Below are 19447 nucleotides of genomic sequence, written 5' to 3' on the forward strand. Positions count from 1 at the left end.
AGCTTCTTTATTCTCTGTCATTTGGTCTTCTATATCGCTAATTCTTTCTTCTGCCTCATTTATCCTAGCAGTGAGAGCCTCCATTTTTGATTGCACCTCATTAATAGCTTTTTTGATTTCAACTTGGTTAGATTTTAGTTCTTTTATTTCTCCAGAAAGGGCTTTTATCTCTCCCGAGAGGGTTGCTTTAATATCTTCCATGCCTTTTTCGAGCCCGGCTAGAACCTTGAGAATCATCATTCTGAACTCTATATCTGACATATTACCAATGTCTGTATTGATTAGGTCCCTAGCCTTTGGTACTGCCTCTTGTTCTTTTTTTTGTGGTGAATTTTTCTGCCTTGTCATTTTGTCCAGATAAGAGTAAATGAAGGAGCAAGTAAAATACTAAAAGTGTGGCAACAACCCCAGGGAAATATGCTTTAGCCAAATCAGAAGAGATCCCAAACCGTGAGGGGGGAGAAAGGGGATAAAAAGTGGTTCCGAAAGGAAAAAAAAAAAAAAAAGAAACAAAAAAAGAAAACCGATAAAGAAAAAATAGAAAAAGGAAAAAAAAATATATATTAGATAAACTATTTAAAAAACGTTAAAAAATGGTAAAAGTTAAAAAAATTTAGCAAAAGAAGAGAAAAAAAAATTGAAAAAGAAAAAAAAAAATAGATTAACTGCAAGGCTAAAGAATCATGGGGAGAAAGCCATGAGTTCCGTGCTTTGCTTTCTCCTCCTCTGGAATTCCGCTGCTCTCATTGGTATTGAAACTGCACTCCTTGGTAGGTGAACTTGGTCCTGGCTGGGTTTCTTGTTGATCTTCTGGGGGAGGGGCCTGTTGTAGTGATTCTCAAGTGTCTTTGCCCCAGGTGGAGTTGCACCGCCCTTACCCCCGGGCCGGTCTGAGTAATCCGCTCCGGTTTGCTTTCGGGAGCTTTTGTTCCCTGAGCGCTTTCTGTAGAGTTCCAGAGGGCGGGAATGAAGATGGCGGCCTCCCGGTCTCCGGTCTTCGGCCCGGAGGAGCCGAGAGCCCGGGGCCCCACTCCTCAGTGCGCCCTCAAGAGAACAGCGCCCAATGACTCCCGTCACCCTGGCCTCCGGCCGCACTCTGAGCTGACCGAGCCTGCGACCGGTTCAAGGTAACCGCGAGCTTAGAGCTCACTCCTCAGCTCTGTCTCTGTAGCCGGCTTCCCCGTTCTAATACCTGTAAGCTCTGCGACACTCAGACACCCCCGATCCTTCTGTGACCCTCCGGGACCTGAGGCCGCACTGACCCCACGTGGGCTTCACCCCGGTTAAGCCTCTGGAGCGATGTCCCTCAGCGGAACAGACTTTTAAAAGCCCCGATTTTGTGCTCCGTTGCTCCGCCGCTTGCCGGGAGCCGGCCCCTCCCGCCGCGGTCTATCTTCCCGTTGCTTTGGATTCACTTCTCCACCAGTCCTACCTTTCAGAAAGTGGTTGATTTTCTGTTTCTAGAGTTGTTGTTCTTCTTCTCTTCGATCTTCCATTGGATTTGTAGGTGTTTGCAATCTTTAGATAAGCTATCTAGCTGATCTCCGGCTACCTGAAGTAGTCTCAGCCTGCTACTTCTCCACCATCTTGACTCCTCCCCCCTGGGATTCTTTCTTAAAAATGCTGGCTGTGATTGAGACCCCAGCTTGGGGTCTCTATAGAAACAAGATTCTTACCTACCTAGATTTAAGAAAGTGATTTTCTTAGGCAACAGAATAAAATTGTAAGAAACTGAAAGAAAATAGCCACTCTTTTTAGTAAAGAGTGTTCTGTGCTCTATTTCTAACTTATAGACTTCTGGGATGCTTTTTAGGCATGTAGACTCACTAATAGTTTTATCAGAATCCAGTGGTTTTGGGATCTGATGCTTTGATTTTTTTACTATACTGAAACTGTGATCTTGGGATTCTACTCTCTGTCACTTCTTCTGGCAAATTCCTTGAGGTCTTGAATTACTTCATTCTTCTTATCTGAAAATTAGAAACTTTAGAGCCAACTTCCTATCTAGCAGTGGTCTCTGTCACAGCTCAGGTCAAAATCCTCATGTTTCTGCAGAAGCCATCTGTCAGAAAAAGCGAGCTTATTGATTTCCCTGCTTAGGACACAGAGCTGTTAAAGCCAGCGTTTCAATGAGAGCTTTACTGAAGACTGTTTCCTCTGGTGTGGGCAGGCATTCAAAAGCTGTTGTAGATTGAGGCTTGGGCGTGTTTAATTGATTTTACCAGAATTTGTAGAGGAAAACAATAGTGTGATTGTAATAATCTTTTGTGCACATTGATATTATTCTGCAATTGCTGCTTTTGAGGACTTGGATTTTAATTCTCCCGTCTTCTTTGAGGTGATTTTTTTGTTGTTGTTGCTGTCCACTTTGACCTCCCAGTAGGTGTTCCTAGTGAGTCAGGTACTATATCTGTTAACTTTTGCTGGGTGACAACCACAAAACCTCATATAGCAGTAGACATTTATTTCTTCTAAATCTGGGTGTTTCAGCCAATCTGGTCTGGACTCAGCTGGATGACTGCTGATCTAGATGGGCTTTCCTTTCCTCATCCTCCTTCTCTTTCTCCTCTTCCTTTTCTTTTTTCCTCCTCCTTCTCCTTCTCATTCTTCTTCTCTTCCCCCTCCTCATCCTCCCTCTCTCCCTCTTCCCTCTCCCCCCTCCTCTTCCCCTGCCCCCTCATCCCCCTCCTCCCCCTCCTCTTCCCCCTTCTTTTTTTTAAAAGAAACCTGCAAGGAATAATCCTTCTACTTCTTGGCACTCACTTTTAGTATATCAGTGTCTTGAGTTTTTGAAAGGCAGTATTATCATTGGTAAGGGCTCCAGAGCCAGATGGCCTAGATTTAAATCTCAGCTCAGCCATTTCCTAGCTGTGTGTTCTTGGGGGAAGTTACCTATTTTTCTGAGCCTTAGTTTCCTTATCTACAACATGAGTATAATAATATCACCTACTATATAAAGATGTTAGTGCACCCAAATGTTTATAGCAGCAGTGTCCACAATAGCCAAACTATGGAAAGAGCCTAGATGTCCATCAACAGATGAATGGATAAAGAAGATATGGTATATATATACAATGGAATACTATGCAGCCATCAACCCCACCCCCCCAATCTTGCCATTTGCAACAATGGATGGAACTAGAGGGTATTATGCTAAGCAAAATAAGTCAATCAGAGAAAGACAGTTATCATATGATCTCTTTGATATGAGGAATTTAAGAGGCAGGGCAGGGGGATCATGGGAGGAGGGGAGGGAAAAATGAAACAAGGTGAGGGGAAGACAAATCATAAGAGACTCTTAATTTCAGGAAACAAACTGAGGGCTGCTGGAGGGGAGGGGGAGGTAGGAATAGGGTGGCTGGGTGAAGGACATTGGGGAGGGTATGTGGTAAATGAGCACTGTGAATTGTGTAAGACTGATGATTCACACATCTATACCCCTGAAACAAACAATATATTACATGTTAATGGTAAAAAAAAATAAATAAAAAAAAAAGGAAAAAGAATATAAAGATGTTAGGAAGAATAACTTAGTTTATGCATGTATGATGCTTAGAATAGAGGGAATCAACCTACTTAGCACCCAGTTAGTATATAGTTGCTAACTAGCACTCAGTCAACCAGGGTCTGCTCAGATGAGCAAATGAGTCAAGTGGCAATATTAACAGGGCCTACCTGTTATAATATAAAAATTCTTGGTAAATCTGAAAGCATTTACTCACTGCCAGAAAAATTGCTGAAGATACCACTGCTGTTTCTGAGGAGTTCAAAGCCTCATTAGGGAAGTATGATGAATGCAGTAGAGAGGTAGCCAAGGGAGCAAGCTGCTCAGTGCCAGTTGGGTCAGGAGGGATCATGTGGAGAAGTGGCAGAGGGGTTTCAAGAGTGGAAAACTGTTATGATTTGTGGTTGTGTCCCAGGCCATGCAGTGAGGCACCTGGAAAGCTAATGAAAAAAATTTCTGGTTGGAATGAAAGGAAAGTGATAGGATCTTGCCCACAGTTAAATGAGTTGGTTGAGAAGGCTGCATGTAGAACTCACATGTTCAATCTTCACTTTTAATAGAAGCAAACATGGCTTAACCCACCACCTCATGGGCCAGTCATTGCTTCAGGAGCTGTGGATAGCGGGAGGATTGATCCAGAACACTACTGATTAGATCTGTGGTTGTCAAAGTATGAGGAATGCAGACTCTCAGGTTCTAACCCAGACCCAAAAATTAGGGAGTGGGGCCCAGTCATCTCTCTTTCAGTAAGCCCTCTAAGGTGATTCTGTGGCACTTTTAAGTTTGAGCCCCTGGCTGAGATGATGCAGAAGACCCTGAAATAACAGTTGATGAGGTGTAACTGTGTTATATGCTAATGATCCCTTCACCTTCATAATGTCATCCAGTCCTTACACTGTCTCTGAGGGTAAATGATTGCTGTTCCATGTCTGTTTTCAGATGAGGAAATGGAAGCACATTTGTTCTTTAAGGTGACGTCTGGTACCTGGCAGAAGTGGAATGATCTGGCTCTTAGTCTCTCTGAAACAGTATTTGATTGCTTACATGTGGAAAGAAAACCAGCAAAAAATTTATTGAAATGAATTGCTGGGGCACTTGGTGTGGGTATTCATATTTTGAGGTGGTTGTAGTCAAGGGAATCTTCCAGCCATTCAAGGAACCTCCATGCTTACTGACTATGTTCATTTGTTTCTTAGAAAGTAACTTCAAGTACCAGGATATTACTGACCTTCAGAAAAAAGAAACAAAATTTTAGTGTTCCAGGGAAGAAAATTCAGACTTCTGGGACCTAAACCATATTTTTGTGTGTGTGCTCTGGAAGCCTTTATTTTCTTGTTGAGGTACTAAATGTTCTGGAGATTTTGGATTGTAGATAATGACGTCCTGATTTCTTGAAGGTGAAGCCACGTTCCATCTGTTCCCTGAGTTTTCATAATTGAAGGTTATGGAGTGCTACAGAGAACTCATTCCCCACATTCATCAGACATTGCATTCTCTGAGTTGTACCTTGAGAATATTTTTTGGTGCTTTGCCTTCCTGTCCTTTCTCACTACTTCTACCCCATCGTAGGTCTTCATTTTTTCCTTTGATTTGTTGCATCCTATCTTGGATTCCCCCCTTTCTCAGGCCGGGCTCGACACTGCCACGACAGTGTATCTTATAACATATCCATCTAAGTATATCCATCTCCTGAACAGCTGTTGGTACTTCTGTGCTAAGGCTATTGCGTAGGTGATCTCTGTCTTCACGACCACCCAGTGCAGTAGTAGGTCGCATTAGTGTCCTCCTGGAAAAGAGGAGTTACAGGACATTATTACATGGCTCGCCCCTTGCAGCTTTTCATCACTCTACTATCTGCCCTTCTCTTTGTCATGCAAATGAGTCATTGTTGGTGGTTATATTCGGAAGGCTACCATAACCAAGTACCACCAACTGGGTTCTCAGAACAAAAACTTACTGCCTCTCATAGTTCTAGAGGCTAGAAGTCCAAGATCAAGGTGTCAGCAGGGCCATGCTCCCTCCGAAAGCTGTAGGGAGGTTGTCGTTTCTTCCTTGTAGCTTCTGGTGGTTTGCTGTCAGTATTTGGCATTCCTTGCTTAATAGGTACATCACTGCTCTCCCAGTCCTCATGTGGGTGTCATCTCTCTGCTTCTCTGTCCAAATATCCCCTTTTTATGAGGCCACTGATCATTTTAGATCAGGACCTGTGGGCCTGATTTTTAACTTGAGTATCTCCATAAAGTCTCTATTTTCAAATAAAGTCACATTCTGTTACTGGGGTTAGGACTTTAACATAATTTTTTTTTGTCAGCGTTGGGGGAACACTATTCAGTCTATAACAGTAGCTTTATTCTATGAATGGAAACAACCTAAATTTATCAGATAGTCCAGAATGGTACAATTGTCACCAAATGGAGCACTTACATTTTTGCTCACTTAAAAAAAAAAAAGTATATATATATATATATATTTATATATATATTTAGCTATGTTGTCTGCTAGGAAATAAGAATAGATATTTTTTAGTTATTTTCTGAAGAGAATAAGGAAGGGGGTCCTTGAAGGCAAAAGGAGGTGGGGCAGGTCTTTCTTTGGTATTTCCTTTGTTGTGCTATGATTCTGTGTCTCTGACTATTCAGGGAGGAGTCTATATGGCTGTGCTGACTTATCTGCCAACCAAGGTGAGGCTACAATAAGCTTATCCTCTTTGTGTTTGAGTACAAGCATTTCTTTGAGGCAGATAGACGATCCCATCTCTGGGGTCTTTCTGTGGGCCTCGCCCAGCCCTCTGCGGAGTGGACTTTCATTTCCCACTGGGTAATGGATTCATGCAATGTGTGGGAAGGGGATGTCAGGAGGTGGACCAGGGGAAGAGAGATGCTGCCAGGGGAGAAGGGAAGTGGGCCAAAGATAACAATATCTATGGAATCATTTCCCATAGAGAAGCAGACAATCAAGCATGATAGCAAGGGAAGTGAAAACCAAAATAAATACTAGGAACTCTCTGCCTTGGAGTACTTGTGTGCACGCCCAGGTGGTGTCCTAGGGAGCTATTGGAAGATATTTAATTACCTTGGGCAAGAGAGGCCCTGTTGACTTTAAGTGGAAGATAAATCAGAGTTAACAGGAGAAATGACTTTAGAATTAGCTGCTTATCTTCTGTATTATTCTGTAGGAGTGGATGATTCAGTGCCTTGGAAAAGTGATGGGCACAGCTTTCGAAAATGGAGAGTGAGGGGTGGAGGGAAGGAAAAGATAAGAAACAATAGTTTTCACTGTGAACGCTGACACTAGGTTTGGCATAAGTGTGTCTTCTTCTCTATTACTGGAGCCATCTAGGAAAGGAAAGCTGAAGCTTTCCTTTCAAAAAAAGTATTTCATATAGTGGAAGTTCAATAGCTTCCAACATCTTTCAAGAAAAGAATTTATTATTAGTCTTTGGTGATTCTATGTGGTTTACCACTCATTCATTGATTTATATAAGTGATCTGTATATGGTGTCACAAGATATTTTTTGAGCCAGATATCTTTGACTCAGTAAGGCCTGCTTTCTGACCTCCCATAAGGATCTAAAGGGATAGTTGCCCTGGAGACAGTAGCAGTAGGTTATCATATTATTTAAAAGCAGGGTTTTGCCTTACTTCACAGTACAGAGCTCTTTGATCAACTGGGCTAGGCATGTGGCTCAATCCAAAAACCATTCTTTGCTCTTAACTCACGTAGAGTAGCACCTACTTTAGTGCTTCCCACTCCTGCCACAAGCCAGGTGGGAGATGAACAGGGGTGGGCTGAGTTTCCCTTGCCATCATTGTTAGGACTGCCTCTCAGAAGAGGAGAGTTAGGTGAAAAATAAAGTGAGAATATGTTTAATTACTAGTATGTTCATTTTAGGAACTGGAAAATTAAATACCGATATAAAGCAAGGCAGCTGCATCTTGATGTAACATATGTTAGAGGCAGATCAGGGACGTCCGAGTAGACTACTCAGAGAATGTGAGTTGAAAAGTTTGAGTTAGAACAGGGATCGAGTCCCCAAATGCAGTACAACAGAACTTGTGACAAGGTAAAGTTCTGGTTTGTCTAAAACCTTGTTGAGGCTTTTATTACAATCCTTTCTCCAGGTTGAGATTTGAAACTGAGGCAGGAGGCCTAGAACTTGGGAAGGGGCCAGGAAAACCTAACAACAGTAGCTTTGTGTGTAGATTCTGGGAGGAAGTAAGGTAAGAACATTGGTTGAGCCTGGAGAAGTGAAGACTGGCAGGGCACAGGGAGGGAACATTCATAGTTTTCAGAGGGTGAAGGTGTGTTGTGAGGATCAGGCTGAAAAGATGTTTTCACTTTTCACTGAATACAAGACTACAAAGTGAATGGATTTAGTACCTTTTAGCTCAAGGGGATGATAATTTAGGGAAACCGTCATAACTGAAGATGTGGGGACATGGGAATATTCTAATAATAGCATCCCTAGTGTTTATTGTGGATAGTATAGGGACAGCCCAGAAGCACGTTTGAGCTGAAGTCTGAGCCGGGTGATTTTCTTTGATTTAGCTTTGCCTGTTATATACTGCGAACTCAGGACATACCATCTTCCTCTTCTCTTCTCTCTGTTGGCTGTCAATATAACTACACTTTTCTGTGTGGTAACCTAATACTACAGATGTATTTGATGGAGACTGAGTTGGACTTGAAGGAGACTGGTCTTCAATTTCTGAAGAAATGATTTTCTTTGAAGGTACCGAGGCTCCGATTAAGAGCTTGGATGCTGATGGCGAGGAGACCTGGTTTCAAATCCTGGTTGCTGCTTACTTTGTCTTTTGGAGCAAGTTACTTAACCTCTCTGAATTTGCTTTCTCAATATGGAAAGGGCGACAACAGTAGTACTTACACGCCTAGGCTGTTAGGAGCATTTAGTGAGAGCAGACATATGTTACAGTTCCTGGCATACAAGGAAACTCCGTAGATGATAGCCATTTTTATTATCGTATTCTAGCTTTTCAGATCAAGGTTCGGAACTCAGGTTAAAGCTGCATAATACCTGTTCAGCATGCTAATGTGGACTCTGCCCTTCTTCTTTCATTACAGCTCCTGGCATTCTTGCAAGGACTCTTCACTTTCTATCACCATGGTTATGAGCTGGCCAAGGATTTCAGCGACTTCAAGACTGAATTGACCATTAGCATACAGAACGTGAGTGGGCAAAGGGAATAGCTTCCTTTCCCTGGTTGAGGAAAGGAAAGAACACAAAGTATGGGTCTGATTGCATAGAGATCACTTATTTGGATTGGAACACAGATGAGGACGATGGGTCTCGCTTGGGTTCAAAGGGCAGCTGGGGGCAGGTATTTGTAGGGTGCTTGGTGGCCCCAGGTTAGAGCATCATCCTCTTTTCCATTATTTCTAAGCACTATTTATGTTCTCGGAAGTCCTGCTGATATTTTTGTTTTAAATCTGTAGCACCAGAGTCAGGATTTCCTTTGGTAGTGCAAGGTCCGGCCTCCCTTCTGTGCATCTAGCCTCTTGCCACAAGAGACCTTGGAGGGTGTTCAGGGGTTGGGGGTGGGGCATACATGCTGGCCTCCACTCAAAGGATATGATCTTGTTCAACTTTCAATACTGCTCACAGGAAATCCAAGTCAGAGCCTTTTACTCCGTCTCCTTCCCCAAATTTTAACCAGCGGGACCTTTTGGTACTCAGAATTGTACTAAGGGTCCTTTGGTTAGCAGTTACTGATTTCAAGCCCCTGCTTCACTGTGTGGCTGGCTATATTAGTCTGCATGTTGTCTTTGTCTCTAGATGATGCTGTGTAGAAAAGAAACCCAAGAGTTTCCTTGTGAGTTGTATTGCATGGGTTTAGAAGCCTGAAGCTTGCCCTGCCATGGTTCTCTGTGTTGTTTCGGAAAACAGGAAGTTGCCGAGGACAAGGTTTCACAAAGCATGGCTTCCCCTTAGGCCAGCTTCCTCAGAAGGTAGACTCGGAAGTGGAGGTTTACATGTAGCAGGTTTACAGGGGAGTAACGTCAGCAAAATCACCTGTGTGAGAGAGGGCAGCAGACCCCTGCAGGAGAATTTTAGCTGTGAGGCTTCAGTCAATGCCCTGGGGTGTCCTGGAGCTGATACGGACCTTCACAGTGGCCTCAGTAGAAGCAAGCGTACCAGACTTTGGGCTCCTTCCCCTTTTGCCCCTAGCCTTGATTAGTCATGGTGTGCAGGTTGCACTGGGGGAAAGGAGTTACCTTGAGTGAGGAAGCTTCCTTTTTGAGGAAGGAACCACCTATGAACCATCATCAAGTGGCATTCCTGCAGTTGGAGAAATAAGTCCCTCTGTTTTGAAAGCCAGCCACATAGTGAAGCAGGGCCTTGGGGACCATTCTATGAACTATATCTGAATCACGGTCTTTAAAATACACATTTCTAGGTCCAGAGGTAATAAATTAATCTTTACGGGGGTGAGGCCTGGACATTTGTATTTTCTCCACATTCTCCAGGTGACTTTGATGGTCTTGACAGTTTGAGAGTCATTCTGGTATAGGACTTTAAGGTCAAAAAGTACGTCTTGAAAGTGAATATTTGCCCAATTCCTAGGTGGTTGAATGTTCCTTACCTGGTTTTAGGTTTCCATAGGTTGATGTTGTGAATTGTTAGAGATGGGAATAAGGTTTCCTTTCTTTGATTTAAATAAAATGCCTTTCATCCTAGACAAGAAATCGCTTTGAAGGCACCAGGTCAGAAGTGGAATCACTGATGAAAAAGATGAAGGAGAACCCCCTTGAGCACAAGACCATCAGTCCCTACACCATGGAAGGGTACCTGTACGTTCAGGAGAAACGTGAGTGTTGGTGGCAAACAATAGTTTGGGGCACACACATGCCTTTTACTCAGGAGATAGAGGGTGTAGTTAGTAGTGCCCAACCTAGAGCACAGCTTCTATAAATATAGATTTGGGTGAATGAGAGTAGTCGATAGTTGAATTTTTTAAGGGAAAGGTATCCAGAGGTCTTGTCTACCTCCTCATGATGGGTTCTATTTTCTTTGTAACTGGAAATTCCCTCGGGAACCTGGAATTCACTGAGGCTCTATGGTGGTGTTTTTTTCTCTGTAGTGTCACACTTGACATGTCTGCACCCTTAGCATGGCTTTATCTATCACACTCTTAGCATAGAGGCTCTGGAAGGGCCTTGCATGCTTGACCTTATCGTCTGTTAGCAGTCATATCCTTGGGTGGACTTACTATGGAGTGAATTTGTTCCATTCAAGACTTGTTTCAGCCGGGACCAAACAGTCATGACTTAGGCCCTCTCCCCACTTTATTCAGTTGCTGTCATTTCAACACTTAAATTTTATGAGTAGAAACACAAACTCACTCTGAGCGGTAGGAAGAGAAACCCATTGTCCTGCCCATGAGATGTCAAGGAAAGAAACACCAGGTGCTGCTCACCCAGACTTCTCTGTGATGACTCACAGACTACTGTGCAAGGCCTGGGGAAAGGCTTTTTGATGGGGCCGTGCTATGAGGGTAGCACTTCCAGACTTAGCTCATAGAGTGCTAGTGATAGAAGAAAGTCAATTTTTTTTTTCTTTAATGGACAGTTCTTCTAATCTTCCATTCCTCCTTTTTTAGTTGGACGTGTTACTCCTCCCAGATTTTTGTGGGTTTTGTACTCTTTACTGTCTTTTTGTTGATTCAGGGCAAGGCAAATGTTTTCATTCCTAGAAGCTTACTAATGGAACAAAACACTTGATTTCAGTGATTATTCTAGCTAGTGATTGCTCAAAAGTTTGCTTGGCCCTAAAACTGTTGCCTCGTGACAATGGGGGCAGTAGTGGGGTTTGAGGTTGGACGCATTGGCTATCTTGAGGGGTTTTATGCCCTTTATTCTTACAGGGATGAGCTTGTTGAGGTTTGTAAGAAGTGGAAGGTACTGTAGTATTGGGTTTTCTGTAAGCCTCAATGTAAGATGTTAACTTTTTTGCCTAATGAGAAGATCCAGCCCCAAAAGTTTAAGGTTAACTTGAGTATAGTTCAGAGTCCACTTATGATGCTTAATTTGTTAATATTATTCACTTACATATATAAAATCTGCACTCACATTAATAATCCAATTTTATCCAAACACTTCACGTGCCTTTTAAAACATGAATGTCTTGATTTCCATTAGAACAAGATTTTAACTCTCAAACATGTGGGTCTAGAGCATATCAATGGGATATAGCTCTTTTTATTTGAAAATTTTGGTAACTTATTGCTTAGAAATAATTTGAACCCTGAATAAAAACTTGCAAGAAGAGTATAATGAACAGCCATATGCCCTTTATCTAGATGCATGAATTTTTACAATTTTCCCATAATTAAAGAGTTTTTTCTTTTTCCGGGTATGTATGTACTCACATAACAGTCACAGAGACATACACACATTGCCATTTTTTCTGAATCCTTTTGGAACAGATTCCATACTCCATGCTCCTTTTCTTTAGTGTGTATTTTCCAAAAATAAGAATATTCTTTTTATGTAACCACAGTATAGTTACTGTATCTAGCAAATTTAACATTAATAAAGTACTTAATGTAAATGACAGTTCATATTCCAGTTTTGTCAGTTGTCCCAGTAATGCCCTCATAAAGCATTTTCTTTTCCTTCTGTCTAGATAGGATTTCGTACTGCATTTACTTGTCATGATCTACTCTGTAATAATTCTTCAGCTTTTCTTTGTCCTTCATGACATCAACATTTTTGAAGAGTATAAGCCAGTTCTTTTCTAGAATTTTCTTTAGTGTGGGTTTGTCTCATGTTTCCCAATGATTAGATTCAGTTTAGGGATCCCTTGTCAAATCCTACATAAGTAATATTTGTGTTCTTCTCTGGGTACCACATCTAGTGGCATAGAATGGCCATCTGCCCCTCACTGGTGATATTAATTTTGGTCACTCAGTCAAAGTATCATTTAGTTTATCCACTGTACAGTCAAGATTCTTCCCTTGTAGCTTATTAACAGTCTATGGGGAGACCCTTTAAGACTATATCTTTCTCATCAAGCTTTGTCCCCACCTAGAGTTAGCATCCACTGGCAGTTCTTGCCTAAACGGATAGTTACTGTGATGGTTGCAAAATGGCAATTTCTCAGCTGTGTCCCTCCTCCATGTTTATTAGTTGCCATTTAGTGTACTGCAAGGAGGTGACTGCCCTCCCTCTCCCCGTTCTCTTCTTCTTTCCTATCCATCCATCCATCCATCCATCCATCCATCCATCTTTTGGTTGTCAGGATGGAATTAAGTATTTCTGTTCTATTCAGTAGGCTAAATCCAAATCCAGTATTATCCTTATTTCTTTGGCTAATCAAATGGTTTAAGATACAGAACTTGAGGAATCTTTGTGTTGTGCTGTCCTTGGATTTTTTTTCTCTGAGCCACAAAAATAAATTAGAAGGTTGGTATTTTTGTCTTTGATGCTTCAATGTAGATACTTAGTGTGTTGCTTTTTTATTTTTTTAGTTTCCTAAGCGCTATTCAACACTTGCTATGGGCACTGAAACCCTGAAAAAGAACTACAAAATCTTGATTAAATCTCATATTACTACTTAAAAAAAAAAAAAAACACCCAGAAAACATTTCTGCGTTGTGATCTCTGTGACCATCTAAGGCAATGATTGAGGGCCTTGGAGGGTAATAATGCTGATTATCCCTTCTTTCCCTAATAATATTTTGTTATGCAAAATAAGGTAATTTGCCAACCACGGGGTAAAATCAGAGACTGTTAGGATTTGACTGAAGGGCATTCTTCCTCTTCCCTGAGGGATAATACTGAGGGACAGACTCCTTAGATTACGTTTGGGTATTTATAGTTACTTCCATTTACATCTCTGTGTCAGAGTTTGCCTGTCTGCTTTTAAGATCATCTTGACTTCTGCTAAAGTACAGATTAGGGGTTTGGCAGTAGGTCAGAACCCCTCTATGTCTTTGCAGAGAGTTGCAGAGTGGCTGTGTGGGAAGCATGAAGTCATCATGCCAGATGGGAACAGTGACAGGCACTTCGAGGAGCTTTTCTCTGTTCTTTCTTCAGTCATCTTACTCCTGTCAGGGGAGAAAGGAAACTTCAAGTGAAGATTGATGATGGGAAAGTGAATTAATTTCCCCAGGGAACCTCTACTTCCCTTGTATTTTAAGACCCATTGGATGCTGCATTTAGTGGGAAACAGTTTTCCTTGGTCCCTGGGGAAAGCTTGGGATCAATTCCATTTCCAGCCTGTGGGATCAGATTTCTGCCTATTCCAGTCTAGCTGGTGGAGACTATATTGCCCCGAGAGATGGTTTAAGGGTAGGTGAGCATTGTGGGTTATGGGTTGTGTGTGTTTCCAGTATGCTTTCGACACATAGAGATGTTTCATGGGAAATACTACCTTGCAGGTCACTTTGGAACTTCTTGGGTGAAGCACTACTGTACATATCAACGGGATTCCAAACAAATCACCATGGTACCATTTGACCAAAAGTCAGGAGGAAAGGGGGTGAGTTCATGTTTAAAATTTCATGCTTGATTTGCTTGGCTAAATAGGAAGGTTATAATGCGTATGTATAGCAACACCTTCAATGTATCATTGTCATTTTCTTTTCTTGTTTTTTAAGTTTTTTTTTTAACTGAAGTATCATTAGCATCAGTATTACATTTGGTTTTAGGTATACAGTATAATGATTCAACAGTTATATACATTACTCAGTGTTCATCACAGTAAGTGTGCTCTTAAACTCCTTCATCTATTCCACTCAGCCCCCCCTCACCTTCCCTCTGGCAACCACCAGTTTGTTCTCTATTTTTAAGAGTCAGTTTTTTGGTCCATCTGTTATTTTTTTCTTTGTTGGTTCATTTGTTTCTTAAACTGCACATGTAAATGAAATCATATGGTATTTGTCTAACTCTGTCTGACCTATTTCACTTAGCATTATACCCTCCAGGTCCATCTATGTTGTTGCAAGTGGGAATACATCATTGTTTTTCATGGCTGAGTAATATTCCTTTCTATATCCCTGTTTCATTCTTTTGCATGTAGCTGACCAGTTTTCCCAGCACCATTTGTTAAAGAGACTGTGTTTTCTTCATTGTATATTCTTGTCTCCTTTGTTATAGATTAATAGATCATATAGATATGGGTTTATCTGTGGATTCTCTATCCTGTTCCATGGAGGTATATATCTCTTTTTGTGCCAGAACCATACAGTTTTGATCACTGTAGCTTTATTTATTTATTTATTTATTTATTTATTTATTTATTTGACAGACAGAGATCACAAGCAGGCAGAGAGGCAGGCAGAGAGAGAGAGAGGAGGAAGCAGGCTCCCTGCCGAGCAGAGAGCCCAATGCGGGGATCGATCCCAGGACCCCAGGATCATGACCTGAGCTGAAGGCAGAGGCTTTAACCCACTGAGCCACCCAGGCGCCCCATCACTGTAGCTTTGTAGTATATCTGGAAATCTGGGATTGTGGTACCTCCAGCTTTGTTCTTCTTTCTCAAGATTGCTTTGCTGTAATTTTCCTACTTTTATACAATAATTCCAGGAGGAATAGTAGACAGTAATTATAGCAGTAATTAGACAGTAATTATAGCAAAGCGAATATTCTTAGCTTAAAGTTCTTTTAAGAACTACAACTAAGATCGATTCTGGTATTTCATAAATATACACTACTAAGTATGTCAAATGTGTTTAGATGCTAGAGATCCCTGGATGGCTTTGTCCTGTGAAATTGATGGATGTCACTCTTACTTGATACAAAGAGGGCTGCCAGCTATTGTTTAGGTGTCCCGATTATCTGTTGCTGTATAACAGATCACCGAAAAACTTAACTCTTTTTTTCCCAAAGATTTTATTTATTTATGTATTTGAGAGAGAAAGCATGAGCGGGGGGAGAGGGGAAGAGGCGGGGGAGATGCAGTCAGAAAGGCAGAGGGTGAGGGACAAGCGGACTCCCCACTGAGCAAGGAGCCTAACTCAGGGCTCCATCCCAGGACTTGGAGATCATGACCTGAGCTAAAGTCAGAGGCTTAACTGACTGAGCAACCCAGGTGCCCAAACTTAGCAATTTTTGAAACAACACCAGTCATTTTAGTATTTCTCACAGTTACTGTGGCTCAGGAATTGGGCAAGCATTTGGATGGGTGCTTTGGGCTCAGGGTTTCTCAGGGGCTTCCAATCAGATGGTGGTAGGAGCTGGAACAGTAAGGGTTTGAAGTCACTAGAGGCTGGTCAGTCATGGCTCTCTTCTTTTCTCCTGATTTTGTTCCTCCCCTTCCCTCTTTCCTCCCTGCTCTGTATTATTGTCTCAGGGCCTGTCCATCTCGTTTCTCAGTGGAAGATTGTTTGAGTTTCCTCATAGCATGATGGCCTCAGGGCAGCTAAAGATGTCAAGAGTGAATATTCCAGCAATGAAAGCGGAGACTGCATGTAGCCTTAGAAGTCAAACAGCCTTCCTTTTGCTCTGTTGGTTGAAGCCCACCCAAGCCCATCCAGTTTCATGGGGAGAGCATGCAGACCAGCCCCTTAATTGGAAGAATATTACAGCCACATGGCATGAAGAATATTAGGGTAGAAATACTCTTGCAGCCGGCTCTGACCATAGGCCTTGCTGTCACTGTGCCTTTCTCTTTTCCTCTGGGCTCCCTAGCCTGAGTGCATTTCCTGTTGTGGTAATGTGTCTTTTCTCTCTGGCTGCTCTTAATGTCTTCAATTTTTTCCTTTTGGTTTCTACATTTCGTAATGATGGTCCCATTTTTTTTTTTTTTTTCATTCTTTTGTTCTTGGGAATGTGGGGCCTTACTGTATTTGGAGACTGGTGTCTTTTAGTAACTTTGGGAGATTCTTATCATTTATAATTTTGAATCTTGCCTCCTCTTCATGTCTCCTTTTGGACATAACTCCTTTGGGAGATAGCTAACTATTTTTAACAGAAGCATTTATATTTTTCATCTGTCTGTATCTCTGGATTCCATTCTACATAATTTCCTTGATTCTATGTTTAAATAATTTTTAAGCTGTGTCTAATATGTTGATGAATTAGTCCCCAGTAAGCATTCCATCTCTGGTTCTCTCTGTGGCACACTATGGTGTGGTATGTTGGGTTTGTGAGGGCATTACAGAGGGGCAGGCATTGCAGAGGCTAAGAGCACCAGCTTTGAAATTAGACTGCCCAACTCAGTAATGTTAGATGCATCTGTCATTACTGTTGGCTACTCTATCAGACTCCCCCCTTAGTCTGTACCACTTCCAATTTTTCTTCCTCGTTTTTTTTTACTTAGGCCACAGTACAGGAATTTATCAGCATCTCTTTTCCTTCCATGTATTACAGAAGAATATACCAAAGCTCTTTTAATATTTTATGAGTGGAGTAACGTCAGGAAAACAACATTGTTCAAATATAGAAACAAAGAAATTAAGGAGTTGGAAAAGATATTAAACATTAATCACTGGGTATTCCCTAGTTTTTATACAATGGAAATAGAGTTAGACTTGCTCCCCTGGGTTGAGCCATAGTCCTTTTCCAATCTGTCTTTCTAGAATTGAGCATCCCTAAATTATTCTCTCACACTCTTTATTTTGGGACTTTTGACCCTGTGCTTTCCTAAACCTTCAAAGAAGAACTTTTTTTCTGTTTGGTCTTATCCCACTGCAAAGTAAATGACAGAGACCAATTATGGTGGATGTGTGGAACTCCCACATTTTCTGTGAGTTAATAGTAAACACCTCACTGGGTTGTTAAGAAGTTTGTATGAATTAGTATTTATACTCTTAGAAGAGAGCTTGACACACAATGAGTTCTAAATTAGGAGTTTAATAGTACAATAATTAATTTTCCTAATAATTCCTTAAATTTATTTTCTATTTTTCCAAGTCCATGTATTGTCCTATATTATCCTGTTAATCCAGTTTTCTCCTTCATAGAGGAGGAAATCGAGGTCTCTAGAGAGAAAAAGTGATTTATTAAAGCCGTACAACTGGTGAGTTACAGAGCCAGTACTCAGACCCTGATTCTGGAGTGTGCATCTCCTGAATTGGAGGTGGCTGCTCCTAATAATAGTAACAATAATAACAGAAAAATATATAAAATAATGGCTGTCCTTGACATCACTCTATTTCCTCAGCTTTAGGCTGGAGGGAATAGGAAGACTGACTGTCTGGAGGTGATGTCATCTTGGTTTGTACAGGAGAATCATTTGACATCTTTACATATGATATATGTGTTTGTACAAAGCTAGTAGGTGGAGGTAGACTTAACATAGGTAATAGGGTGGATTTTTTTTTTTTCCCCTAACATGCTTTTTCACTTCGCTTTCCTTCACCTTGCTGTCCATTTCATTTGGATTATTTTCCTGTAAAAGTACCTGCTTTTCTCTTAGCTTCAGGCAAGGGTATGTGAGCAGATTTGTTCCACCATCTTGGAGATCAGACTGTGTGTGGCGAAAGAGAATTCTCCTGTATCCTAGTTTCTGAGATGAGGCAGCTCTCTCTGTGTGAGGTCTGGAGCAGACCAAAGCTGACCTTGTCCCTTCCCTTGCTTAAAACCCTTGATTATTTTCCCCATGCTCTCAGGTTGATGGATCATAATGTGTATGATTTGGCTCTTGATTCCCTCAAACTCTTTCATAACAGTTTGCCTTTCACTCTGGGATTGAACCATACTCGCTGGCTTTCGATTCCTCCCAGGCTCCATGGACCCTGACCACAGGACCTTTCCACCTGCTATTCGCCACCTCCTAAAAAACACAGTAGTTGTAAAGCTGGTGAATATAAACCATCTCTTGCTAGGTCTTCTGTGTTTCGTGTGGTATTTTGACTAGGGGGTGGTTAAGTTTTACCATAGGAAGTCACATTTCCTATTTCAACAAATTAGGCAAGTTTACTAGTTTTTCCCCTTGTTTAGAGAAAAAGATTGGCAAAGGCAAGAGAAACAGGAACCCTACATTCTTATATGGGGAAAAAGAGAAGAAATCAGGGACAGAAACCCTTATGTTTTTAGGCAATAAAAGAGCACTATATGATGAAAGTGTTGGATTCCCTTTGTACGAAGGGATACTACTCAGCAGTGAAAAGAAACAAACTCTTGATTTGCACAACATATGTGAATTGCAAAAGAATTGTGCCAAGTCAAAAAAGTCAGAAATAAAAGGGCACATACTGTGTGATTCCATTTATATGAAATAATAGAATATGCTAACTAATCTGTATGACAAGAAAGCAGATTCACTATTTGCCTGAGGGTAGACTGGGTGGAGAGATGGAATTCAACAGATAAGGAAACTTCTGGGGGTGATGGAAATGTTCATTAGCTTGATTGTGGTCTTGATTTTCTGGAGAGATACAGAAGTTAAAACTCAAAAATTGACATGTACAATTTATTATACATTAGATACACCTGTGAAGCTGTTAAGAACTTATTTATTGAGCATCTATTCTGTTCCAGGGCCTATATGGGCTCTGGGAACATAGGAATCAGCAAGAACAGACACAGTCCCGGCCCTCAGGGAGCTTCAGTCTAAGGAGGAGGGAGACATGATTGGAATCATCGCCCTCATCAATGGACGATTCTAGCTACAATTAGTGCTGTGTGAAAGATGAAGTTCATGGTGCTATGTGAACATGTTTTGGGATATTTGACCTGGTCCAGGAAGGCCTTCCTGAAAAAGTGAAGGCAGTGAAACATAGAAACTCAGAGTCAGGAGATCTGCAGGTCATCTGGTTTAACCCTTATCAGCCCTGCAAATTAGGGGTGCCTGGGTGGCTCAGTCAGTTGTGTCCAACTGTTGGTTTTGGCTCAGGTCATGGTCTTAGGGTCATGAGATCGAGTCCCCCATCAGGCATTGTGCTCAGTGAGGAAACTGCTTGTCTCTTTCCCTTCCCCTTTGGCTCCCCCTCTGCCCATCCCTCTGCTTTTGCACTCATGTTCTCTCTCAAATAAATA

At 41.6% G+C, this 19447-nt stretch overlaps 1 protein-coding gene across 8 annotated transcripts in view; it reads left to right on the forward strand.

Moving 5' to 3' along the window:
* The window catches only part of ARHGAP26 (Rho GTPase activating protein 26), a 445619-nt gene that overhangs the window by 132780 nt on the left and 293392 nt on the right, over positions 1–19447 (forward strand). For all 8 annotated transcript variants that reach the window (XR_007127482.1, XR_007127483.1, XR_007127484.1 and 5 more), the window contains exons 7-9: positions 8588–8692; positions 10203–10332; positions 13906–14006. Coding sequence is in view for 5 of the 8 variants with exons in the window: in XM_047730366.1 (XP_047586322.1) it covers positions 8588–8692; positions 10203–10332; positions 13906–14006 (336 nt within the window). In the remaining 3 variants the exon portion in view is untranslated. The remainder of the gene's footprint in view (positions 1–8587; positions 8693–10202; positions 10333–13905; positions 14007–19447) is intronic.

The sequence above is a fragment of the Lutra lutra genome, chromosome 5 (genome assembly GCF_902655055.1).
Source record: "Lutra lutra chromosome 5, mLutLut1.2, whole genome shotgun sequence".
NCBI lineage: Eukaryota > Metazoa > Chordata > Mammalia > Carnivora > Mustelidae > Lutra > Lutra lutra.